The sequence below is a fragment of the Euprymna scolopes genome, chromosome 5 (assembly GCF_053919585.1).
Source record: "Euprymna scolopes isolate OS-2025 chromosome 5, ASM5391958v1, whole genome shotgun sequence".
Classification (NCBI taxonomy): domain Eukaryota; kingdom Metazoa; phylum Mollusca; class Cephalopoda; order Sepiida; family Sepiolidae; genus Euprymna; species Euprymna scolopes.
The window spans coordinates 133,011,946-133,037,761 of record NC_136486.1 but is presented as its reverse complement, the minus strand read 5'-3'; the positions used below and the strand labels follow the sequence as shown (position 1 = coordinate 133,037,761).

General features: G+C 34.4%; 1 protein-coding gene across 1 annotated transcript; it reads left to right on the top strand.

The window, feature by feature from the left end:
• The first annotated feature begins 152 nt into the window (after positions 1–152).
• On the top strand, positions 153–25,008 carry LOC145276976 (ATP synthase F(1) complex subunit alpha, mitochondrial-like). The gene is made up of 10 exons (XM_080128539.1): positions 153–306; positions 4,156–4,231; positions 8,106–8,272; positions 8,398–8,571; positions 11,811–11,977; positions 18,196–18,344; positions 20,152–20,303; positions 21,707–22,039; positions 22,176–22,320; positions 24,635–25,008. Exons 1-10 carry the CDS (start codon positions 247–249, stop codon positions 24,865–24,867), a joined length of 1,656 nt encoding a protein of 551 aa, XP_079984665.1. The 5' UTR covers positions 153–246; the 3' UTR covers positions 24,868–25,008.
• Positions 25,009–25,816: the final 808 nt, after the last annotated feature.

The window sequence follows — 25,816 nt, the reverse complement described above, 5'->3', positions numbered from 1 at the left end:
GACGGGAAAAGCCGAATTAAGTCGATCCTTCCAACTCCTACATTTATTTTACAATAATTATTTTTTAATATAATAATCATCACAGCCTTTAATATTAAATTACTATTATTTTTAAGAGTTTAATTTGAAATTTAGAGAAAAATAAATATTTTTCAATTTTGAGTTAAAGAGTATTTCCCATGATTCTTAGTTTGAAACTCCCTTGTTCGGCCATCTTCTTTCAAAGAACATCTTCTATAGATCACGATGCTTGCCGCACGGGTTACAGCCGGTCTTGTTAGGCAGATTCCAAGGGCAGCCGTTAAGGTATAATTTCTTATTAATATCCAAATACTCAAATTATATTCATTTCAATGAGCGATATTTTATATTTCTATTAAAATATCACCCTCAAATTTCTTAACGATCCAACACTTCCAAGTAATGGCGTGCATGACATTGCAGTAGATTTCTCCTTTTATTTGTTTTGTTAATCCAAATTTTTTTGGAAAAATTGAATTAAAAATTATTCAAATATTTACTAAAATATTGAATCTTTTGTTTTCGCTTTATTTCGATATTCTAAGACTGCTTGTCGGCGTTTTATCCCTGACCTAACCTTGTGGTCAAAATTTGAAGGTCGTAGAAACTAAGTCCCTTACGTTAATTTCAGAGTCTCTTAAAAGATTAACGTTTATTAAATCATTTAAGAATTTATATCTGTACATAAAACTTTGTCTTGAAACAAAGTAACTTAAAACGTGCCCGATTTTAATTTATTTTAATTAAAGACCCGTTTTTTATTTTTTTTATTTTTATTTATTTATTTTTTTTTTTTTGGAGAAAATTTAAGTTTCTTTATTTTAATTTCTACTATAATTCTAAGATCCATTTGAAATTGACCTTGTAACTTTTTTGCTATTCACATGTAAATTAATATTATTGATACAAATTAGTGACGTGATTAAAAATACTATTTGTAATTTAAAAAAATTAATTCAGCAAATTTCCACACTGATGGTTTCAAAAACTTTTAAAATGCAGCATAACATTTTCCTGGTGAACCTTTTTATCGATGTGGATGAAAAAAATGCCGGAAACTGTTTACGTTGTAACACTCGAAAGTGACTTCAAAGCCATTGAACTAATTTCTAATTAGAATTACTTTTATATGCGATCGTCTTGCATTGTTTTCTTACGATTTTGAATAAAAGAAAAAATGTACGTTGTCAGGGTACCAAATCCTATTTTCAGCATATCGTTTTGTTTTTTTTTTTGTTTTGTTTTTAATATCTAATATAGATATTTATGAACTGCGTGTTTCTGTTTCTCTAACTTTAATATTAAACTCACAAACGATAGATTTAATTTGGTAAAAAGTACTTATAGGGGTCGTGCTAAAATAATTAGAAAGCCATTCTTAGCATGGAGAAGGCATTTTGTAATTCTGTACTTTCACCTAACAATTTAATAAATCATAGATACTGTAAAAAATGGATTTAACTTTAAAATCCTATCTATAAAAAAAGCAGGGTATTTTTTTTTTTTTTTTTTTTTTTTTTTTTTTTTTTTACGATCTGCCCCAGCGTAGTATAAACACTCCCAACAACCACCCATGTTAAGAACGGCCTTTGGGGGTGGGGGTTATTCTGAAAGCCGTTCTTAACATGGGGTGTTTATAATACGTTGGGGCACCTTGTAAAAATTTACCAAGAGCAGAGTCCGTAATTAGAAGTACCGCCCCCCCCCCAATAAAACCGCTCTTAAAAACTTTTTTTTATACTTCCAGCATCTTAAATTGTGTATTTTAACACTACAAATTGAATACATAATCGTATAGAAATCGTCTTGATACTCAAAACGTACGCAACTAGAATGATTGACTGCGTGACTACTATATCAAAAGTTATCGTTCTAAAAATTAGTCTGCTTGCAGAATTAAAATCGATACGTTAACAATATTATTGTTGTATAGGAGAACTAATATATCTTTAAATTCTTCACCAAATCCAAAATGGGCTGTCTCACCTTGATTACGTCCCTTGCATTGATCTCATTAAGGTTAACCAGGTGAATGTCACCTTTTTGTCTCTGAAAAGAACTTTTCTTACTGAGTATTTTAATTGATAAGCATAAATTCTATGCTTAAAATATAATTTCCCAAATTATTATGGATTTTCCTAAGAGTCGTTAAAGTTTGACATAAGTTTATTAGACGTAAACCGAATTGGTCAACCCTGGTCTTGTTTTTATATTTCACAATCATTACTTAACATAAAATTTTAAAACTATGTCGGTGTAATTACATAAATCAAAATTAATCCTAATAAAACTTCTTTTCTTATGTCAACTTGCATAACTATGTTGTCCTTAATCCAGACCATTTTATATTTTTTTAAATTATTTAATGAGTTGTGAAAAGAACCATAAGACTATACTTTTGGCAATCTAAGTTTTCAGTCACTTTCCACTTTCTTTTAATGACGAGAAAAATGTTCGCCACTATTTACTTGCTATGAGCAAAAGTGTAGTATCTGGTCTTGTACTATACTTAAGGTCTATCATCAGTGAAAGAAATCATTTTTAACTGAGGCGATTTAAATCTGTCAATGCAGTGTCCTTTTTTTCTTAGTTATATTTTTATCACGTTCAAAAACAATTTGATGTTTCTCTCCCCTTGTGGGGGAGGCAAAAATAGGGGCAGTGTTTATTTACCTCCTGGATTTCGATATTTTTGAGCTTTTCACTTGATTTCTAGTTAGAATTAAAATTTGTGCGAAAGTATTATGGTTTGTTTGTTGATTCAGATATCTTCATCTCTGTTTTCTCCAAAACGTCTCGCCGATGCAATCGCACTTTTTCAAATGCATCTTAACGAACTTTGGAACCTATCAACAATCTTGAATTAAATCCTTAATTTAACCCCTGATGGTAGATTGTTTTTATTCTGTCGGCCGTGGAAGTGTTACTTTGCTATTATAACCTTCAGCCTCTAGAAAACTGTCACTTAGAACTGAAACAACGTTAACTCTCAGGCCAACTGTCCCTGTGGTAAATTTTTTTTTTTTTTTTTTTTTTTTTTTTTTTTTAAATCTCATTTGTGCTCGGAAAAATTTTTTCCTGGAAATGAACTATTTTTCTCACCAACAGGAAAGCGAAAGTAGAATCAGGGATACATCAACTAGATGAGAACAATTATCGCTATTTAAAAGATAATTGGGCCAAGATCAGTGTAGTAGTAGTATCTGTTCTGATGCTACATTTCGCCTTTTTTGTCCTCGGTCAATGAAGGAGAGGTTCTTCATGACAATTTTTATTTTTGTTCCTATCCAGAGTACCTCTTTTTGGGGAGCTGGATTTTCCCCACATTAAAAACCGACCTTGCCTAACTCTGCTCTTGCGGAGAGGCAGGTAAATAGGAACAAAAGGCATAGTTTCATTGGAGATTACATAAATTTCTGACAGAACGTTAATACTGGTACCTTAATAAATAAAATATAACAAAAATTGAAAATGATTGTCAAGGTCACGGAAATAAAAATGGCATTTTTACTTGATTATTAAATTTAAAGTTATTCTAGCAATTTAATAATATCGTAAAAACTGAATTTAACTCAAAAATACTATGAAAAAAAATAGCTTTTTAAAGTTCATAATAAAGTAATTTTTACTTAATTCGAAATAAAAATAAAAAAAAGACTTGTTTTAATTTAATTTTTTATTGTGCAATTGTTTATATCCGTTTGAAATAGGTTAAACCTTTGACAAAAAAAAAAAGTGTCCACTGATGTCGGCCCACTGCTACAAATTCGGAATAGGGATATGTGAGTGAGAAAAAGCGAAAGTAAAATCGGGAGACATCAGCTACATGAGAACCTTGATCTCTTAAAAACTCCAGAATGCAATTCATTTTAGGTTCAATTTCGAAACTGCAACTCAAGTCCCCGGGGGGTGGGGTTAAAAAAAAAAAAAAAATTCTATCCCTCCTTTATCAAAGTTCAATAACCTTGTGTTTAAAAAGAATTAACCTTTGCGGTTTCTCTCTTCTGATAACTTTAATTTTTATTACAAATATATGCAAAGTACATTTACATCTTTCTCTACTGGTGGCTAAATTAATTTGCATGCCAATATTCAATTGAATTGTAATATTTGAAAATGCATTGATATTTTCAGGTCTGCACAAATGCCCTTGGAGCTGGAACAGTTGCTGCCAGGAAGTTCACCACCACAACGCCTTCGTTGGCCGCGGGTTAGTACTTTTTTTTTTTTTTTTTCTCATTTAGTAATTCTATGCACAATTTACGAACGTGTTCCCATTTTAAAGTTGATTTATTTTAAATATATGAATAGTTAGTGAGTCTATTAGTATGGAGATAAGTGGTTACTTTTCTTAGAAAATATATACCCCCTCTCAAGATGCTATGAGGTATGTGTAACCTGCTTCTCTAATACAAATTTAAAAGGACAGTAAAATTAAATTCCATTTTATTTTGCTCAATACAAATTACCTCTTTCTCTGCCTTGTCAAATTCTCACAATGAAAATATGGTTAGTTAATTTAACTTCATTTCTATTTTGTGCATTTTTAAACTTAAAATAAACAAGTATTATTTATGTAATTTTTAAACGGTTATCCACTTTGCTGATTTATAAGTGATTTCTAGGTTGACAAAGTAATTGTTGAAATTGTAGCACAGTATGTAATTATGTTCCCTTGATTCTTCAATGATTTCTGGTGCCCATCACTTTCTAAATTGTGTGTGCTGGGAGGGTAACAAATGAAAATAGGCTAATCAGAAGTAAATTTGATTTGTCAACTTAAATACTGTTTGAGTCTGACTTGATAAGTCAAATACTATTTTATAGATTAAATAATCTAGATGTATCACAGCTATTCCATGAGGGTAGACAGCTATGTGCAGTCAGAACCTGTAAACACTGTCATCTATCAAAGAGTGCTCTTTTTTATAGCTTTGCATTACTGGCGATTGCACTGAAAAATGACTTCATGGTCTAAAGTCCTAACAAGCAAGATCTGTCAAAAGATTTTTATAGAATTTTTATCTATTACTAACATGATTACATTTATGGGCATCTTTGTACTTTTTTTTCTTTTTGTAAGTCTCTTTCCTTGGATTTTTAGAAGTTTTTATAAATATAAAAATGAATTTCATTTATTTTTCACATGAAATATACTGTTTTAATTTTATAAACCACAATATTCTGTAAATATATGCATATATATGTAATATTGTCAAAAAGCAAGTGAGCTACACAAGTTTTTCTTTCTACTAAAAGAATTTGCCAAGCTGTTGATCTGACAAATTCTTTCGATGGAATCAATCGTATAACGGGTTTAAAACCTGGCATGAGATCTCCTGCAAAATGAAAGAATAGATGTAAGCTGTTTTCTTTTCAATAAAGCTTATTTACACCCAAATGAAATGAGTTTCGACATTGCTCCTAAACTTTATCTACTAAAACCATGTTTTTAAAAGAAATAACGGTGCTTATGCAAAGAAAGTACAGTGCTATGTTTTATAGTGTTTTTAAACTAAATTCAGGTTTTATGTCTTTTGTTGATGAAAGTACAGAATAGTTACAAAATCTTCTCCCCATCTTAATTTTTGTAAATGTTATTTCTGCATAAGTAACGAAATAATAAACAAATCCGAGCCAGTTACATCCTACACGTGAAACTAGATGAAAACTGCTAAAGTCCTCATCTTTTTGAACATCAGCTTTATTTTTATGAAGACACCTACGTTTTCATATGCTCTTCACGTACATCCACGATTTTTTTTTTTTTTTTTTTTTTTCCACTAAAATTTGGTTAAATAAATCCATGATAATAAAAGAACTTGTATGGTTCATGTAGAAGACCAGTTGTTAATAAGCATATATTATAAATAAATATTTTCTTTACACCAGGGATGCATGAGAAAACTTTACTTTTGTTCACATCAAACAAGACATATTGCCCTGAAGTGTTAAAAATTAATAGTTAAAAGAAGAAATAATTAATCATAAAAAACTCTAAAGATTTATTTGAAAAATAAATATCATTTAAAGGAAAAGAATATCATTTTAACTTTAATTTAAATTTTTAATAAACAAGCTGTTAAAAATAAATATTTTGTTACTATATTTCCCTGCCAATAAATCTCTTAATTGCACGTGTTCAAATGGAAAACAAATAATAAAGAGAAAATTGTGCCACTTTTGGACAATTCATAAAATTTCTATTTCTCTAATTTTATATGACTGAAGGATTTCTAGTTGTATCATCAGACTTAATACCGTGAGATCATCAGGTTACGTGACGTTAGTGCAAGGGTCATGTATATTTATAACAGCCATTGCTTAAACCACAGTTCTTGATTGTACTACTAAATTCAGTAATTTCTTTATCTATTACCAGATACACTGATTATCTCTTGCCTTGGTACATTTGCATAGATACTGTTGAATATCAGTATACCATTATTCTTGAAGATAACTTTGATGACTGGAAAGCATGTGCAGTCATGGCAAAAGAAAAATTTTCAAAGATGTTTGCTATTCAACTGTTCTAAATGTCATCTAGTTGAGTTCCTAATTACTATGCCTCCCCACAAGGGCAGAGTTAGACATTAGGGTCGTTTTTTAACATGGAGAAAGTAACAAAAATGAGAATTCTGTCATGAAAGACTTCTCCACTGACTGAGAACCAAAAATATAAGTGTAGCCTCGGAACAGATAACGTGCTTTAATTGAGTTGGTGTGGAAGAAGCAACACGAAAGTCATTTGTGAATAGGCACTTTTTTACATACTAACGATTAAATTTGAAAGTATCTTTTTATGTGGCTATTCTGAATAGTTGCATTGTGGGTAAAATTCTCCTTTCGCCTTCCTTTGTTTACAAAGCCATTTGGCGGGAGTGATGTCCAACGTATTTTTAACTACAGATGACCAAAACTGTATAGAATGAATTTTTTTTTTTTTCTATTTATGAACTGTATTTTCCCCATTGTCTTGACAAAGTTCAAAACCTCGTAGGTGATGCCCTTTTTTCTTTCCTGTAATCTTTTTCCCCAGAAAAGAAAGGTTGCGAGTCTGTATCTACTCTATCGTTATTTTCATGGCAAGTGCTCATCTGAGCTTCAATCCATAGATAGATTCCCTCTTGGCAAATTTCCACAAAAAAACTTGTCTGGCTATAACTATTAAGTTTCTCCCACTCTATGCCTAAATCTAAATACAAATTCCACAAATAAAGCTTCTTTCCTAGAACTGTCCGCCTGTAAAACTCTGTTCTGCTGGCCTGCTTTCCAGTTGACTACAATATGGTAGTCCAATGTAAACAAGTTTTTGTTGACCCCCCCCCCCAATAATCCATTTCTACCCCATTCCACCACTATTAATATGCTGTTAATACTACCATACACCTTAACCCTTAGCCTTGAGTGGCCTTCATAAGTGGTGACTCCTATGTAGTGTTAAAAAAAAAAATAAAATAAAAGATTGAGTTTTAACATAATTTATTATAAAAATATTGGCAAAAATAAAAATTGAAATGTAAATATTGTTATTGTAATTAAGTACAATTAGAATTGTTTTTATGATTGTATGATAAATCACAATAGGTATTAACATGTTATTTCCAATTGAAGTGTGACTGATGGATAGTCTCATGTAAATTTTATTCGATGGCACTATGCTTTAAGAAACTTTATTTGTGGGTCCACAAAACTTCCATTAAAAAAAAAATCCCTTCCACTCTGGTTTTTAACAGTTTAGAATTTTTTTTTTTTTTTTTTTTTTTTTTTATGCCCAAAACATTGAAAACGATTTTGTAGATTTCTTAACTTTGAAATAATTTTGCTGGACACACTTTTGCAAATCATTAGATTTTCATTCTAAAATATGCATTCTTCAGTATCATAAGTTTAAATATTTTTACAAAAATCATTTTAATGAAAAAAGACTTCAACAATTGGAATGTTTACCTGAAATTTTTTTTCCTCTTTTCAAATAGTCATTGGAAACTGAATATTCTACGTTTCCATGTTTGATAAGAATTTTTTAATTCTTGCCCAGTTGACTATTTTTAAACTGGTTGCTTTAATCTATTTTTCCATAGGTGCTGAAGTATCTTCCATTCTCGAGGAAAGAATTTTGAACCAGGCTTCTGCTGTCGATCTTCAGGAAACTGGTAAAGTACTGTCCATTGGTGATGGTATTGCACGTGTCTATGGCTTAAAGAACATTCAAGCTGAGGAGATGGTAGAATTCTCCAGTGGCCTCAAGGTAAAATCTGAGCTTTAATTTTTGAACCACTATACTGTATAATTTATCAATTTTCCTAAAAATACTTAGTCTTTTTCTTACCAATGACTGATCTCAAATTTTTCACAATTCGCTTTTCTCTTCAGGGTATGGCTTTGAACTTGGAACCTGACAATGTGGGTGTTGTCGTATTTGGTAATGACAAACTCATTAAGGAAGGTGACATTGTGAAGAGAACTGGAGCCATTGTAGATGTGCCTGTTGGTAAAGCTTTACTTGGTCGTGTTGTCGATGCTCTTGGTAACCCCATTGATGGCAAGGTAATATTTGAAATAAAAGCCTGAAAATCTCTTTTTGAAGAGAGGGAGGTATATGTATTCAAAAAATTCCCGTAAAACTTAATAATTTTCCTATCCTTTCTATTTAGGTGACAGGTCACATGATTTTTGAAAGGTGTATGGAATATAGCTTTTAGGATGACCTGCATCTAATTTTCCACAAATTCTATTTATTTGCAACAATTAAAAAATGTTAAGAGGGTGGTTTCATTAATACTTTGGGTATTCTCTTCAGTGTAAATATTTTTATTCCATTGTACGTCTAACTTCATATTGGTTCAAAATAAGTTATTCATAAGTGATAATGTGATAATGGTAGAAATCAGCCTAAATTCTCGCCCTAAAACTGAAGACCCACTACTCAAAACAACGAGGTATTACAAAAAGGCTGATTGGGAAGCCATCAGGGAGCTCATCAGAGATGCCCCATGGCAAAATATCTTTACTCTTCCAGCGGAACAGTGTGCAAATGAGACAACTGAATGGTTCAAAACTGCTATTGAAGCACATGTTCCCGCACGGAAATACTATAGCAAGCCCCACTCCCCCCAATGGTTTACTTCTGCTTGTGCAGCTGCCATTTGTCAAAGGCAGCATGCGTTCCGCAGATTCAACCGACATAAGTCCAGCTCAAATAAACAGAAGTTTATAGAAGCTAGAAATAATTGTAAGAGAGTGATAGACACAGCTAAGTCAGATTACTCTGAAACCACCAGAAAGCGCATCGAAGCACAGAAATTAGGAACCCGGGATTTTTGGAAAATCTACAACAGCGTAGTTAATAATGGACAGTCAATTATTCCCCCACTAACAAACAATCATGAGGTTGCTTGCACAGCAACTGACAAGGCTAATCTGCTTGCCAGTCAGTTTGCCTCAAACTCCACACTGAACTCGGTACACCACTCACTCCCTGATTTTCCTCTGCGAACAGACGCCACACTTGACGACTTGAAAATCACCCCTTCTCAGGTACATGCTATTATAAAAAACCTAGACACCTCTAAAGCATGTGGACCAGATCTCATCCCGGCTGTGCTATTAAAAAAATGCTCTGCCGAGGTTGCTCCAGTTCTGTCCAAACTTTACAATAAATGCCTTAACGAATCTTGTTTTCCCGACTGCTGGAAAACCGCCTCTGTGGTACCAGTCTTCAAGAATTCTGGTGAAAGAACTGACCCACTAAATTATCGCCCCATTAGCCTCCTCCCGCTTTTCGCCAAAATATTTGAGTCCTTAGTTAATAAAGCCCTAGTCCAGCACCTAACAGCTGCTAAACTCCTGACTGACAAACAATATGGATTCAGGCAAGCCCGTTCAACAGCAGATATCTTAACTGTAGTTTCTGAACGTATATACCGTTCATTGGATAAAACAGGGGAGGGTAGAGCGGTGGCCCTTGATATATCTAAGGCTTTTGACAGGGTATGGCACGATGGTCTTCTAAGGAAAATTAGATCATATGGAATCACTGGAAGAATTCATAACGTAATTAAATCCTTCTTAAGTAATAGAAAAATCAAAGTTGTCCTCGACGGACGTACATCCAAACAATATGACATAAATGCGGGAGTGCCTCAGGGGTCTATCCTTGGACCTCTATTGTTCCTGATATTCATAAACGACCTCCCTGATAATATTGTTTCGGAGATGGGTATATTTGCCGATGACACCACTCTCTATAACAGATATGAAGGGAAAACAAATAAACACATATCCAAGAAAATAGCAGAAACACTAGAGGATGACCTCCAATCCGTAGTGGAATGGGGACAAAAATGGTTGGTCTCATTCAATGCTGCTAAGACTAAGCTTGTTTCCTTCAATAACTACAAGAAACCTTCTCTACCACCAATAGCAATGGCCAAGAACACATTGCCTGAAAGTACTTCTTTTAAACTCCTCGGCCTAACGTTTACAGGGAATATGAACTGGAATAGATACATTGAGAGCATTGCCAAGGCTGCTGCAAGGAAGGTTGGCTCCCTCTACCGTGCTAGAAAACTACTTACGCCTGCCAGTATCCTATACCTCTATAAGGCAACCATTCGCCCATGTATGGAGTACTGTTGTCACATCTGGGCTGGTGCATCTGCTGCTTGTCTCTCGCTCCTGGACAGGGTTCAAAAAAGAGTCGCAAACCTGATGGGTCCTGAACTGTCATCTGGGCTTCAACCTCTGTCCCATCGACGAGATGTTGCATCCCTCTGCCTGTTCTACAAATACTTTAATGGTGAATGCTCTGACGAACTGCAAACACTTGTACCTCCCCGACGTAACTACCCCCGACAAACCCGACAAGCTACTAAGTCTCATCCCTTTACAGTGGAGATCCCTAGGTGCAAGAAAGCCTTTTACTCCAATAGTTTCTTCCCCAGAACTGCGGGTCTTTGGAACTCCCTTCCGAGATTCTGCTTTCCCAACTGCAATGATATGCAGAAGTTCAAGTGTAATGTTAACAAACATCTTTCTACTCTTCTCCCTTCATAATGACCCCGCTAATTAATTCCCTAATAGTAGCCCCCTGCTTCAAAGTGGCACTGTGCCTTGTTTGGGGTGAAAATTGAATAAAAAAAAAAAAGTGATTTTTATTATGGTGGAGAGCTAAATGAGTATGGTTTGAAGATAAAAAGCAACTGTTCAAGTTAGAGAAGATGGGTCTTGTCCAGAATTTCCCCTATTTTAATAGAAAAATCTGTACAACAAAACTAAAATGTTATATTCCAAAACTTGTGTAAATTGATCAAGTAGTTTTATTTTTATAAATAAATGTTTAAGCGATTAATGGCCATAAGAGGCATAACATAGTAAATATGAATCGAGTTATCTCCCTTGTTTTACCTTTTTTTTTTTTTTAATAAATAGAAAGCGAAGCAGTCGTTTAATAAAATTTGATTTTCTTTTAAAAAAAAAAACTATTTGATCAATTTACATGATTTTTGGAATCGTTTCATCACAGGTGCATACATCATACAGATTTGTTTTAATTTTTTAAACTCTGAACAAGATCAGATAAGACTGACCTTTTCTCACACTTGAGTCTTGTCACATGTATTTATGCAAGTAAAATCTAAGCCACGTATAATTCTTTTGAGACGTGGAGCTTTCAATTTTATTGAATCTAATTTCGAATCATTATCGTTAAGGTATATTTGAAAGTTTCCATTTTTAATCTAGTTTTAAGTTTTCTTGGCTTCAAATTAATCTTTGAATCTTTTTAGGGTGCCCTTCAAACCGATGTTCGTGCTCGTGTTGGCACCAAGGCTCCTGGTATTATTCCTAGGACGTCTGTACGTGAACCTATGCAAACTGGCATCAAGGCTGTGGATAGTTTAGTACCCATTGGCAGAGGTCAACGTGAGTTGATCATTGGTGACAGGCAGACTGGGTATGTTTTCACATCTTAACATTTTTTTTTTTTCCAAAATATCTCCATTTGATTACTTGTTACATGTAAATTTTAATTTTTGCGTTTATTGAAGTGTGTTCAATATTTTACTGCTACTTCCCATTTTGTTAAAAATGTTACTTTTTCAAATAAGTCAAACATTTGGAAAAAGACTTCATATCGCAATGCATTTCCTCCTTTTTGCCATCAACTATTTTTTATTCAATTAGTCATTTGTCCTAGTTTAATCAGGCACAATTCTCATTCAGTTTCAAATCCATTACTAATGAACTGAATTACCTCCCTTTTTTTTTTTTTTCTTACATACAGATATTGATATAGGGTTTGTGTGTGTGTATCTTTTTTTTTTTCCTCTCTCTCTCTCTCCAGAAAGGGGAGGTTCATGCTTATTTTGCTATCTTGGTCAAAATCCATATTTAAACAAAATAAATCCTATCAAATTTCTAGTACCCTTTTTCTCCTTGCACTTCATCTCTAATGACTGTTTATAAAGTGTTCATTTTTCATTGAAAGCTAAAACTTTAAACAATGGACAGAGGCATTAAATGACTTCCACCTCCTTGATCCAAACATACAAACATACATACTTGATATCTTTTCAGTTTCTTGATTGGAAGTATTTATTAGCTAGGAGTAAAGTGTAGTATCTATTCTGACGTTGCAATTCACTGCTCACTTATTTTTCGACCAAATTTTCAACAATTACAATTTATAGATCACCATCTCGGCTATATTGTGAAAAAATTTTCAATTTTCGTTCAGTAAAACAAGTTATGATGAATTTAGGGGTGTTCAAAATCATAAAAAGAGCTTAAAGTGAGCAACGTTTTTTATGACTAGTTTCTATAGCAACCATGTCGCTTCAGCGACTAGTGTTGCTACTAATTCATTGCTGTCGCGAAAAGAGAAGTAACAAGTGAAAAATTAATCATCCCATTAAATCAACTAATGTTACCAATAAAACAAATTCTCAACCAAAATCGGAACATCCAAGAAAACAAGTCTATCAAAAGAAAGACCACAAAAATCACCAGTACGTTGTGCAGATGCTGAAAAAGACGGAACTAAGGAAAAACAAAATCTGTTAAAAGACCACACAGGTCACCAATACGTCTTCCCTGTGGTGAAAAAAACACACCTGAAAAACAAACAAAAAATACATCTACCAAAAAACAATAATATAAAGAAATTACCACAAACAGAAGCCACTACTACAAATAGATTTATGGAATTAGAAGACATGGAAACTGAAGTTACTCCTCAAGCCAAAAAAAAAAAAATTCTCATGAATTACAAGAAACTCCAATGGAATTGCCATGGATTGAAGGCAAATTACAATGAAATTTTATTGTTGCAAACCAAATTTAATCCTTTGGTTATTTATCTCCAAGAAACCTTAAGAATGAGGACAATTTGAATATAAAACACTATCAACAATATATCTACATTCATAATACAGGACTAATTAATACTGTAACCCTTTCCCCCTCCCATTACAAAAAACCCAATCATACTCTGTAAGGCAGAGAACAAAAATGACAATCCACTATAAAACAACCAAATCAAAAGCTACGAACTAACGATTGAAAATACAAGGAGCTTGAAGAATAAAAAGCTCATAAAATAACTGGATACAACATCGAATACTATTCCCAAAATAACTGGATTCGGCATTAAATAACGCACAAAGGGTTGATATGCCGTTGAACAAAAAGTGAAATAGAATGAAAGGGTGATAATTGGGTGATTTTTTTTTTTTTTTTTTTTTTTTTTTTTTTTGAAACGGACGAGTGCCATGCATTATTACATATGTGTAAAGTTTATTAGGGGCAAAAAGGACTGGAAAAATCATGGATTTCAATAGGAAAATGAGAGCATGAAAAGTAATATGGTTAAGCTTAAACATGGAAAAGTAAAGGATAGTTGTTAAAACTGGAAAAGAAAAGGACAAGTTATTCTATTAAAAAATAAATTTATAACTTGAAAAAAAATTTAATGTTACAATATTTTAAAATTCAATTTAACATATCAATTCTAAATGCTGCAATATTTTAAGTTATAAATTTATATTTTTTTTACTTTTCCTTGTTTAAGCTTAACCATATTACTTTTCGTGCTCGCAGTTTTGTGTGTGTGTGTGTGTGTGTGTGTGTGTGTGTGTGTGAATTAAACAATTCTTTATACCTACAGACACTTGTGTCTTATGTTTAAGCAATCATCAGTGGTTGGGGTGGGGGGCAGTTCTTGTCAGTCATAAGATTTAAACTCTGCCTCAAAGCCACCTTTTGATCCATTCGCAAAACCTTTTTAGCTCAAGGTCATGAAACAATTATCACAGGATTGAAGGGAATTAAGAACTATTAAATACTGAATTCTGGTGAATATATTAGACTCCAAAATGTTCAAATGAACAGAAGTTGTGAACATTGCATAAATGCTAGTGACTGCTTTTTAGTTATTCCACAGGTAGTGCCCATCTTTAAGTATTCTTAAAGGGCCTTGGTAATTATAATTAAACAATAATTCTTTATACGGCATTGATTCAGGCTAGACTTTATTTTGAAAAATATCTTGCACAAAAATAAGCAATTTTTTTAAACATCCTAGAATGGGAATGAATAGTGTGATCGGTTGGGATGATTTCTTTGATAAAAGCTGTAAATGATTTTGACTTTTTCTTAAGATTCTTCAAAGAAAGTGCTTAAACCATAGCCATCATTTAGTCTCATCAGCTAAGCAAAATGGTGAGGGTTCCATACAAAGTGCGGGTTAAAGTCTAATGATAGTCAAGCTAATTTTGAAACAAGTCTTTGAATTCATCTAATCTCAAATCTTTAAAAATGTTATTCAGATAAGAGTGGTGATGTGCTATTGATATGGATCTTTTTGTTTTTTGTTTTTTTTTTCCTTCTTTTAAACCACCACCACCACAGAAACACATTAGAAACTCATTACCCAAATCCTTATACTGCTTGCTATAGTCTGCATTTCTATTTGAAAACCTTGCAGTACAGTTCCTCTGGTCTAATTCTCTGATTGAGCAGGCACAAAGGATGCAATCAGCTCCCTCTAAACTAAGAATTAAGCCATACTGAATTATATTCTTTGGCATTTATCATGATGCTTTATTTCCATTTGCTTACCTGCTGTCACATTTTTTTTAAATAATTTCAAGAATCCCATCTTCTTAGCACTAGAGTTATCTGTCTTTGACACTCAAATCTTACTTGTTTAGTCATCTTAACAAGTTTTTTGTATTGAACTGTAATATCTACATTCTAACACATCTGTGATAGCATTTTGCAGTTTGTCTTGCTAGCGTCTCGTAATGATAGAAAGATATACTATCTAGAGTTATATCAGTTTGAGAATTTTGATTGTAATTTTATTATAAATTTATTCCTGATTTTATAGCAAGCCCCACTCTCCCCAATGGTTTACTTCTACTTGTGCAGCTGCAATAGCGCAAAGGCAGCATGCGTACCACAAATTTAACCAACATAAGTCCAGTTCAAGCAGGCAGAAGTATATAGAAGCCAGAAGTAACTGTAAGAAAGAAATAGTGACAGCTAAGAGAGAATTTACTGAAACCACTAAAAAACGCATCGAAGCACAGAAATTAGGAACCTGCGACTTCTGGAAAAGCTACAACAGTGTAGTAAATGGGCAATCAACGATTCCTCCACTATCCAACAATCATGAGGTTGTTTGCTCTGCAACTGAGAAGGCTAACATGCCAACCACCCCCTCCCTGACTTTCCTTTGTGGACAGACTCCACACTAGACGATCTGAAAATCCCTTCTCAGGTGTATGCTATCATAAATCTTGACACTGCAAAAGCATGTAAACCTGATCTCATCCCGACTGCTATTAAAAACGTGCTCTGCCGAAGTAGCTCCAGTTCTCTCCAAACTTTACAACAAATGCCTTAATAAATCTTGCTTTCCTGCCTGCTGGAAAACTGCTTCTGTAGTACCAGTTTTCAAGAATTCTGGCGAAAGAACTGACCCAGTAAATTATCGCCCCATTAGCCTCCTCACACTTTTCGCCAAAATATTTGAGATCATAATTAACCAAGCTCTAGTCCATCACCTTACAGATGCAAAACTTCTGACTGACTAACAATATGGATTTAGACGAGCCCGTTCAACAGTAGACATCCTAACTAATCTCAGAAGCTATATACCAGTCACTGGACAAAGCGGGGGAGGGTAGAGCAGTAGCTTTAGATATATCTAAGGCTTTTGACAGGGTATAACATGAAGGTCTTCAAGAAAATCAGATCATATGGTATCACTGGACGAATACATAACATAATTAAATCCTTCTTAGATAAGAGAAATCTAGGTTGTCCTCGGTCGTACATCTAAACAATACAATATAAATGCGGGAGTGTCTCAGGGGTCTATCCTGGGACCTCTGTTATTCCTAATATTCATAAATGACCTCCCTGACAAAATTGCCTGTGAGATGGGTATATATGCTGACGACACCACACTATAACGGACACAACAGGAAAACAAATGAACATATCTAAAGAAATGGCAGAAACACTAGAGGATGACCTCCAATCTGTAGTGGAATAGGGATATAAATGGATGGTCACATTCAATGCTGCCAAGACTAAACTCATCCTTCAATAATTACAAGAAACCTTCTCTACCACAAATAGCAATAGCCAATGACTGTCTGAAAGTACATCTTTTAAACTCCTTGGCCTAACACTCTCAGGAAACATGAGTTGGAACAATTACATTAAGAGTATCGCCAGGAGCGCTACAAAGAAGGTGGGTTCTCTACCGTGCTAGAAAGCTATTAACGCCCAAAAGTATCCTATACCTCTATAAGGCCATGTATGGAGTATTGTTGTCATATTTGGGCTGGTGCATCTGCTACTAGTCTCTCGCTCCTAGATAAGGTTCAAAAGAGAGTCGCCAATCCGATAGGTCCTGAACTGTCATCTAAACTTCAGCCCCTGTCCCATCGATGAAATGTTGCATCCCTCTGCCTTTTCTACAAGTACTTTAACAGTGAATGCTCTGACGAACTGCAAGCACTTGTGCCCCCCTCAACGTAAATACCCGACAAACAGCTAAATCCCACTCCTTCAGAGATCCCTAGATGTAAGAGAGCCTTCTACTCCAATAGTTTTTTCCCCAGGACAGCTAGACTTTGGAATTCCCTGCCGGGTCCCTGCTTCCCCAACTGTACTGACATGCAGAAGTTCAAGTGTAACTGTAACGTGAACCAACATCTTGCTGCTCAACTCCCTACACAGTACCCCTGATGCCTATGTCCCTGATAGTAGCCCCCTACAACAAAGTGGCAATATGCCTTGTTTGGGGTGAAAATGTAATTTTTAAAAAGTCAAGTTTGCATAAAAATTTGAAAAATGGCTAAGACAAAAATGAATATAAATAACTTATGGTAACTAATGCATGAAAATGAGTGGACCCATTTTTATCTTGGGCTGAATAATTCCAATCATAACTGTTGCTAATTGATAATTTTTTAAATAATTTTCTTTTTATGAGAAAAGGATTAAATGTCACAAAATAGATTCTATTGAATCTAAAGGTCCGTGTCCTAAATTTTCAAAAAAATATAAATATTAGTATATGATCCATTTTTCAAATAATTTCAGAAATTTGTTAGAACAAAAATGAAAGATTGTCAATTTTGTACTTTTGGCACCTGATTTTTACATTTTTATTTAAAAAAAAAAAAAAATTCCTATCCTACCAAAATAGTCGTTTTATTTTCCGATTAAAATATTTAAAAAAACAAATAGAATTCTTAGTGCTTTTTATCACATGTGAAGTATTTTCTGACTAATAGGAATTATCAAGCAAATTTAAGCTATTCCTAAAATTTTAAACATAACTCGATTTAGAATTTTTTTTTTTTATTCATACTTCTGGATCCACTGCATAGTACAAAGCAGTGATAAGTATATTTTGTTTTGGGCCAGATAAATGAAAAGTTTGGTGTATTGTCTGGCAAGAATTGACCTTTTAATATTTAAATTCCTGCCCCTTATTCTGTCACTATCTTTGTTAACAAGGGGGTATTTAAAGGTCTAAAATTCTTAAACGAAAAATAAAGTAATTAATTTTTTTATTATCTCTCTGCTTTAGATATGGTTAAAAGCAACAAATGAAAATTGATTTTTTTTTTTCTTCTCTCTCCTTTCTAGAAAAACTGCTATTGCTATTGATACCATCATCAACCAGAAACGATTCAACACTGGTCAAGATGAGAGCAAGAAACTCTACTGTATCTATGTTGCTATTGGCCAAAAGAGGTCCACTGTCGCCCAGATTGTCAAGAGATTGACAGATGCCGGTAAGTAGCACCCACGGGCATGTGATTGATTGTCACAGTCAACACAAACTATGAAAGCCACAGATTGAAAGACCTAGATGCAAGTATGCCTTCTGTGCTCATCAGTTGTTCTACTGACGAGCTCAAAGGAAGAAGAAACTGGAGTCTGGCTTTCATGCTTTTTATGGGCTGCAACGTTCTGGTTGTGAAAATAATTATCATCTAACACTAAAGTCTGTGTCAATCGAATTCTAGACATTAGACTGATATAGCATTGTATTAGACAAATCAGTAGTTGTTTCTGCTTAGCGGGCATGTTGGGTGATGGGCTAAAACTTCCAATCGACTGACTGCTGGTTTCACCATTTACTTATATTGCATAATTAAATGTTATCTAATGAAAAGATTTTTACAAATGAAGAATACAAAATGGAACGAATCATCGTGTACAAATTTGTATTACAGTGGTTTACATTCACTGAATGTTTTATCTTGCAGATCATGCTAACAGTTTTCAAATCCGACTTAGAACATCTACAACTCCAATAATATGGATATAATTAAACAATTCAAAAATATGAAACGGGGATGGGAGGTACAATAATGAATCCGAATGGTGGAAATAAAACTATAATTTACTTAATTCACATGATATTGAAATTAAAAACAGGTTAGCAAAGTATTTTTTTATGGGGGATTATTTCTTCTTTGCGGGGCTGATCTAAAATCATAAACTTATACGGGGAAATATACAAATAACAAAATCATGGTAGAAATGGTAATAGTATAACTGGTGATAATGATACCAGTTTATGTAATTGCTGAATTAAAAACAATTGCTCATTAATAAATTAACATAAAACTGTAAATAACAATTATAACAAAGTATAGATAGAAGATGCAAGAAATCTCAAGACTTTTGCATATTAAAAATGATCCTTTATTTAAGCACAAAAATGAATATTGACTAATTTTAAAATTAGTAGTACCATATAATGTAGTGTAATGTATCTTTAGAGTAAAAAAAAAAAAAAAAAAAAAAAATCAAATTGTAAACTATAAAATGTATACTTAAATGTACTAGCAGGCTGCTCAGTGTTGCCTGGTCATAAAATACTTAAACATAAATTATACAGATTTCGTATTTATCATAGAGCCAATACTCCATTGTTGTACCCAATATATAGTAGTCATTTCAAAAGTTTAAAAAAAAAAAAAAAAAAAGTTGCTATCAGTTAGTTGAAACCAGAACATTAGCTCTGGTGCTGTATTCGGTACCATATGACCTAAAGACAGATAAATATCAAAACGTTAAAAATGAACGCAGTTTAATGTATAAGTATATATTTCCGCATGCGTAGAGGAGCACTTGTAGTCGACATACGCTTGCAAAGTTCCAATTTTGACCCCTTAGCAGCTTTTTTTACCAGCTAAAAATAAAATCGAGTTTGTTCCAAAAGTCCAATTCCTCTATCTGTAGACCAAAAATTGAGTTTGGTAGACCATTCTACACATACACTTTTATATATACATATATTAAAATTCATAGTCAAACAAATACCTAAAACAAGTATACTTCATGCTGAACATTTATAACTAGTTCAGTCAATTTCCTAACATTTCAAAATACAAAGAATAAATTGATTCGATTTTGGTAATCGAAAGAAAACTCTGGAAATTCAGATCCACTAGTTTTCAGTGAATATTTTGTAATTTGTTTAAAAAATTATCCATGATTGTTATTGGACGATTTTGAATTCAATCCTTAATATGGCTTTACTATTATATTACATCTGACTGTTTTTAAAGTCCTCTTTGTTTTCCTCAGATGCCATTGGTTACACCATTGTGGTGAGTGCCACTGCATCAGATGCTGCACCTCTGCAGTATCTTGCCCCTTATTCTGGTTGTGCTATGGGAGAGTACTTCAGAGACAATGGTGGCCATGCTCTTATCATCTATGATGATTTGTCCAAACAGGTAGGTTTTACTTTTATTTATAATAAATAACCAAATCTCTGCAAAGGACACATTAGTTAAATAAAAGTATCGACTATAGATTTTTCTGTGGCCACATGTTAAGACCTTCATACTGTTAAATCTTAACATCTGGCCTGCAAGGTGGATGGGCTATTTTGTTCAAAATTAAATAAGTTTCTATTGCATCTTCCAGAATTTTAAATTTGCCTATCCAAGTTGTTCCTTTAGAGAGCATCACTGTGCTTATGAAGGGGCTATATATATATATATATATATATATATATATATATATATATATATATATTAGTTGTTTGGGTCTTAATTGTAACTTTGTATTTTAAGGTCAAGAGTCTGTTCTAATCCCAGTCTAGAGAAGGACAGACTCTACCTCCTTATGACCCTACCCTATAATTCTGTAATTGTGATAAAAGTAAATTTTTATATCTTTGGCGCTTCTGTGATATAATGCATTGCAAGTAAAAACACTAAGGAATTACATGTCCTGCCGAAAGTACTATAGATTCCAAACATGAAAAATGATTGAGTAGAAAAATAATTAAAAGTAGAAATTTATCAAATTAGTTTTAATGTGGAAGGGTTCTTAAAATCCAGGGGAATTAACTGCAATCTATTTTTAGTTCTCCATCGCTGTCAATGAAAATTCACCATTGTAAAATAGAAACTTGGACCGCTAGTATCTGATTTGTTTTTATAAAAGTAAATAATAGATCTAGCATATATACTGGATCAGGTTTATACATTTACTAGCCTGGATACCCGGCGTTGCCTGGGTGTTTAGAGGTGTGTGTTGAGCAAAAGGAAAATGGTAGTAGGCAAGCAGGCTCAAACCCGTACTGTGAAAAAAAGTGACGTCTTTGCTGTTGTGTCCATCGCCAAACCGGAAGTGACGAGGGTTTAAATTACACCTAGTCAATCCAGGGGATGACTTTCAAAAGTATTGGCGAAAAAAATGCCCAGTTAAGAATGGAGAATTAATATTTTTGGCCTATTTTTCAATATTTGTTGTCTGAGGGGGCGAGCTTTAAAACGATACTGATCTCATGAAAATCTGTCAAGTGTTAGGCAAACATACATATATTTAAACAGACAGGTGAGATTTATATTATAGATGGAATTTATACCAATTTCGATATGACACTTAAGTACATAAGTGTCTTTTACCTGAAATGCATTTGCTTAAAATCACGTTACAGAAGCACCATATCTTTTTTTCCTGACCGTGTTATGATGATAGTGCTACCTGCTTCTCTCTTGCATAACAAAATAGCCTTTTTATGCAAAACCCCTCAATTACATTTTTCTCTACATTATTGCATGTTAACATGGACATTTCCTGATATCTCCAAAGCTAATTTTAAAATCTATTTTTATTTTCTTCTCAGGCTGTTGCCTACCGTCAGATGTCCTTGTTGTTGCGACGTCCACCAGGTCGTGAGGCTTATCCTGGTGATGTGTTCTATCTTCATTCTCGACTCTTGGAGAGAGCTGCTAAGATGAACCCAAGTCATGGCGGTGGCTCCCTCACTGCCCTGCCAGTCATTGAAACCCAGGCTGGTGATGTGTCTGCTTATATTCCAACTAATGTAATTTCTATTACTGACGGACAAATCTTTTTGGAAACTGAGTTGTTCTACAAAGGTATCCGACCCGCTATTAATGTCGGCTTGTCTGTAAGCCGTGTCGGATCTGCTGCTCAGACCAAGGCTATGAAACAGGTAAGTTCATTTCTTTTTGTTTTTTGAGGGTTTTTTTTTTGTCTTTTTACCTCAAGATTCTTTGGAAGTTATATTGAAATTTTAAAATGCGTTTTGTTTGTTCTGCGATATTTAATGTAATGCTTGTTTCTTGTAGGTTGCTGGTTCCATGAAATTGGAATTGGCTCAGTACCGTGAGGTAGCAGCTTTCGCTCAGTTTGGTTCTGATTTGGATCAAGCCACCCAGAACCTTCTCAACCGAGGTGTTCGACTCACAGAATTGCTTAAGCAAGGACAATATTGTAAGTTCATTTTTAATGTTTTCTTCCGTGTAAATAAGCATAACTTGGAGTGTATAGATGAATTGTTACATTTGCAAATGTTTATTCTTAAAGCATGAATTGTTTTCTTTAAAAATATAAACCAGCTGTTGCTTAGTTGTATGAAATTTGAAATATCTATAATGTTGGTCAATTAATTATATCAACCAATATAAATCTGACAAACATTCCAGTTTTACTGTATTAGGTTTGTTTTTGAATGAACCTATTAATATTTTAGGTTCTTGTCTAAAATAGGTTAATTTGAAAGGGTTTTCAGAATACCATGTGCAGAATTATGCAAATCTTTCATTTTGAGGAATAAAATGAATTGCCTGTATGTTGAAAAGAAAGTGCTAGATTGTAAGAATGCGAGATTTAAATACAAATTATTTAAAAACTGCATTTTTTTTTTTTTTTTTTTTTTTTACCCTCCTCCAAACAAGGCATATTGCCACTTTGTTGTAGAGGGCTACTATCAGGGACATAGGCATCAGGGGTACTGTGTAGGGAGTTGGGAAGCAAGATGTCGGTTCACGTTGCATGTCAGTACAGTTGGAAGCAGGGACCCGGCAGGGAACTCCAAAGTCAAGAAACTACTGGAGTAGAAGGCTCTCTTACATCTAGGGATCTCTACTGTGAAGGGGTGGGATTTAACTGTTTGTCGAGGGGGCACAAGTGCTTGCAGTTCGTCAGAGCATTCACTGTTAAAGTACTTATAGAAAAGGCAGAGGGATGCAACATTTCGTCGATGGGACAGAGGCTGAAGTTTATATGACAGTTCAGGACCTATCGGATTGGCGACTCTCTTTTGAACCTTGTCTAGGAGCGAGAGACTAGTAGCAGATGCACCAGCCCAAATATGACAATACTCCATACATGGACGAATGGTGGCCTTATAGAGGTATAGGATACTTTTGGTGTTAGTAGCTTTCTAGCACGGTAGAGAGAACCCACCTTCTTTGCAGCGGTCCTGGCGATACTCTCAATGTAATTGTTCCAACTCATGTTTCCTGAAAGCGTTAGGCCAAGGAGTTTAAAAGATGTACTTTCAGACAGTCATTGGCTATTGCTATTTGTGGTAGAGAAGGTTTCTTGAAATTATTGAAGGAAATGAGTTTAGTCTTGGCAGCATTGAATGTGACCATCCATTTATATCCCTATTCCACTACAGATTGGAGGTCATCCTCTAGTGCTTCTGCCATTTCTTTAGATATGTGTTCATTTGTTTTCCTGTCATGTCTGTTATAGTGTGGTGTCGTCAGCATATATACCCATCTCACAGGCAATTTTGTCAGGGAGGTCATTTATGAATATTAGGAATAACAGAGGTCCCAGGATAGACCCCTGAGGCACTCCCGCATTTATATTGTATTGTTTAGATGTACGACCGAGGGCAATCTAGATTTCTCTTATCTAAGAAGGATTTAATTATGTTATGTATTCGTCCAGTGATACCATATGATCTGATTTTCTTGAAGACCTTCATGTTATACCCTGTCAAAAGCCTTAGATATATCTAAAGCTACTGCTCTACCCTCCCCCGCTTTGTCCAGTGACTGGTATATAGCTTCTGAGATTAGTTAGGATGTCTACTGTTGAACGGGCTCGTCTAAATCCATATTGTTAGTCAGTCAGAAGTTTTGCATCTGTAAGGTAATGGACTAGAGCTTGGTAAATTATGGTCTCAAATATTTTGGCGAAAAGTGTGAGGAGGCTAATGAGGCGATAATTTACTGGATCAGTTCTTTCGCCAGAATTCTTGAAAACTGGTACTACAGAAGCAGTTTTCCAGCAGGCAGGAAAGCAAGATTCATTAAGGCATTTGTTGTAAAGTTTGGAGAGCTAATTCGGCAGAGCACTTTTTTAATAGCACAGTCGGGATGAGATCAGGTTTACATGCTTTTGCAGTGTCAAGATTTCTTATGATAGCATGCACCTGAGAAAGGGTGATTTTCAGATCATCTAGTGTGGCATCTGTCAGCAAAGGAAAGTCAGGGAGGGGGTGGTTGGTAGGGTCCAGTGTGGAGTTGTTCCGTTTTTAATTCTGTACAAGTTAATTGGCGCATGTTCAGATGTCTGGATTTTGCTGAATAGTATCTTCAGTGCATTTATATTCATGAATCTTAATTTTCGTCCATTTTTTTCATTCAGATGTTTGGTCATACCAATATAGACTGAATCAATCATCAATAGGCAGGATTTTTATTTTTATCCATAAAAAACTTCTCGAGAGATAAATATTGCAGTTTGTATTTTTAAATTTTATACTTAACAAATGTTTTCAAATTTTTAGGTCCCATGGCTATTGAGGAGCAAGTTGCCATCATCTATGCTGGTGTCCGAGGTCTTCTTGATAAAATCGATCCTGCTAAGATCACCGTTTTTGAGCAGCAATTCTCTGAACACATTAAAGCCACACAGCAAGGTCTCTTGCAAACTATTGCTAAAGACGGTCAAATCACACCAGAATCAGATACCAAATTGAAGGCCGTTGTCACCAACTTCCTCGCTGGATTTTCTGGTTAACTTTATTTTTTTTTAATTTCCATTAGTAAAAAAAAAATTGCATCCACTAGCTTTCACGACAGGGATCATTCTAATGTTGACCTGCATTAGAAGAAAAGATGTGTACAGACTTTGAAAATAAACGTGACAATGAAACCAAAAGTTGTTTTTTCTTGTTCGTTTTTTTTGTGTGCAAGACACCTACACTATTATTTTGAAATTTTTTTTTAGATGAGAATTTCGATTATTCAATTTACAAAAAGTATGAGGGGCGTGCAATAAGTAATGCCCCTAAACCACTTCCCAAAGCAGTAGAGCAACAAAACTTGGCACAGTTATTAGTCTTTCTCTACATAGGAACCATCCAGAGTTATGCATTTCTCCCATCGTTTGATGCACCTCTGGAGACCGTTTTTGTAGAACACCCCAGGTTGGTCCTTCAGAAATCAAGGCTGCATCATCTGGGAAACGCTTACCTTTCAAAAACAACTTCATGGCTGGGAAGAGGTGAAAGTCAGAGGGTGCAAGGTCAGGAGAGTAGGGAGGATGGGACGGAATTTCATAACCACACGCCCATGCTTCTGATCTGGCGACATGCGAGTTGTGGACCGGAGCGTTGTCCTGTAAGAGGAGGGTACCTTTGCTGATCTTGCCCCGCCTCTTGATTTTGATAGATTCCCTTAATTTCCTCAAAAGTGAAGCATAATAGGCTCCTGTAATTGTGGTAACCTTTGCCAGGAAATCTGTCATCACTACTCCGTCCTGGTCCCGGGAGACTGTGAGCATGACCTTGCCAGCGGAGGGCTGCATCCTTGCCTTCTTTGGAGGTGTTGAGTCCAAGTGCTTCCACTGCATTGACTGGGCTTTGGTCTCTGGATCATAGTGATGGACTCGGGTTTCATCCTGTGTAATCAGTCTTTTGAAAAACTTTTATTCAGCTTCTTGGCACATCTCCAAATTCATCCTCGAG

Coding starts and splice junctions, on each gene's coding strand:
- LOC145276976 (XM_080128539.1), top strand. CDS start 247: ATGCTTGCCGCACGGGTTACAGCCGGTCTTGTTAGGCAGATTCCAAGG. Junction 8,273..8,397: donor AATTCTCCAGTGGCCTCAAG/GTAAAATCTGAG, acceptor TTTTCTCTTCAG/GGTATGGCTTTGAACTTGGA. Junction 22,321..24,634: donor GCTTAAGCAAGGACAATATT/GTAAGTTCATTT, acceptor TCAAATTTTTAG/GTCCCATGGCTATTGAGGAG.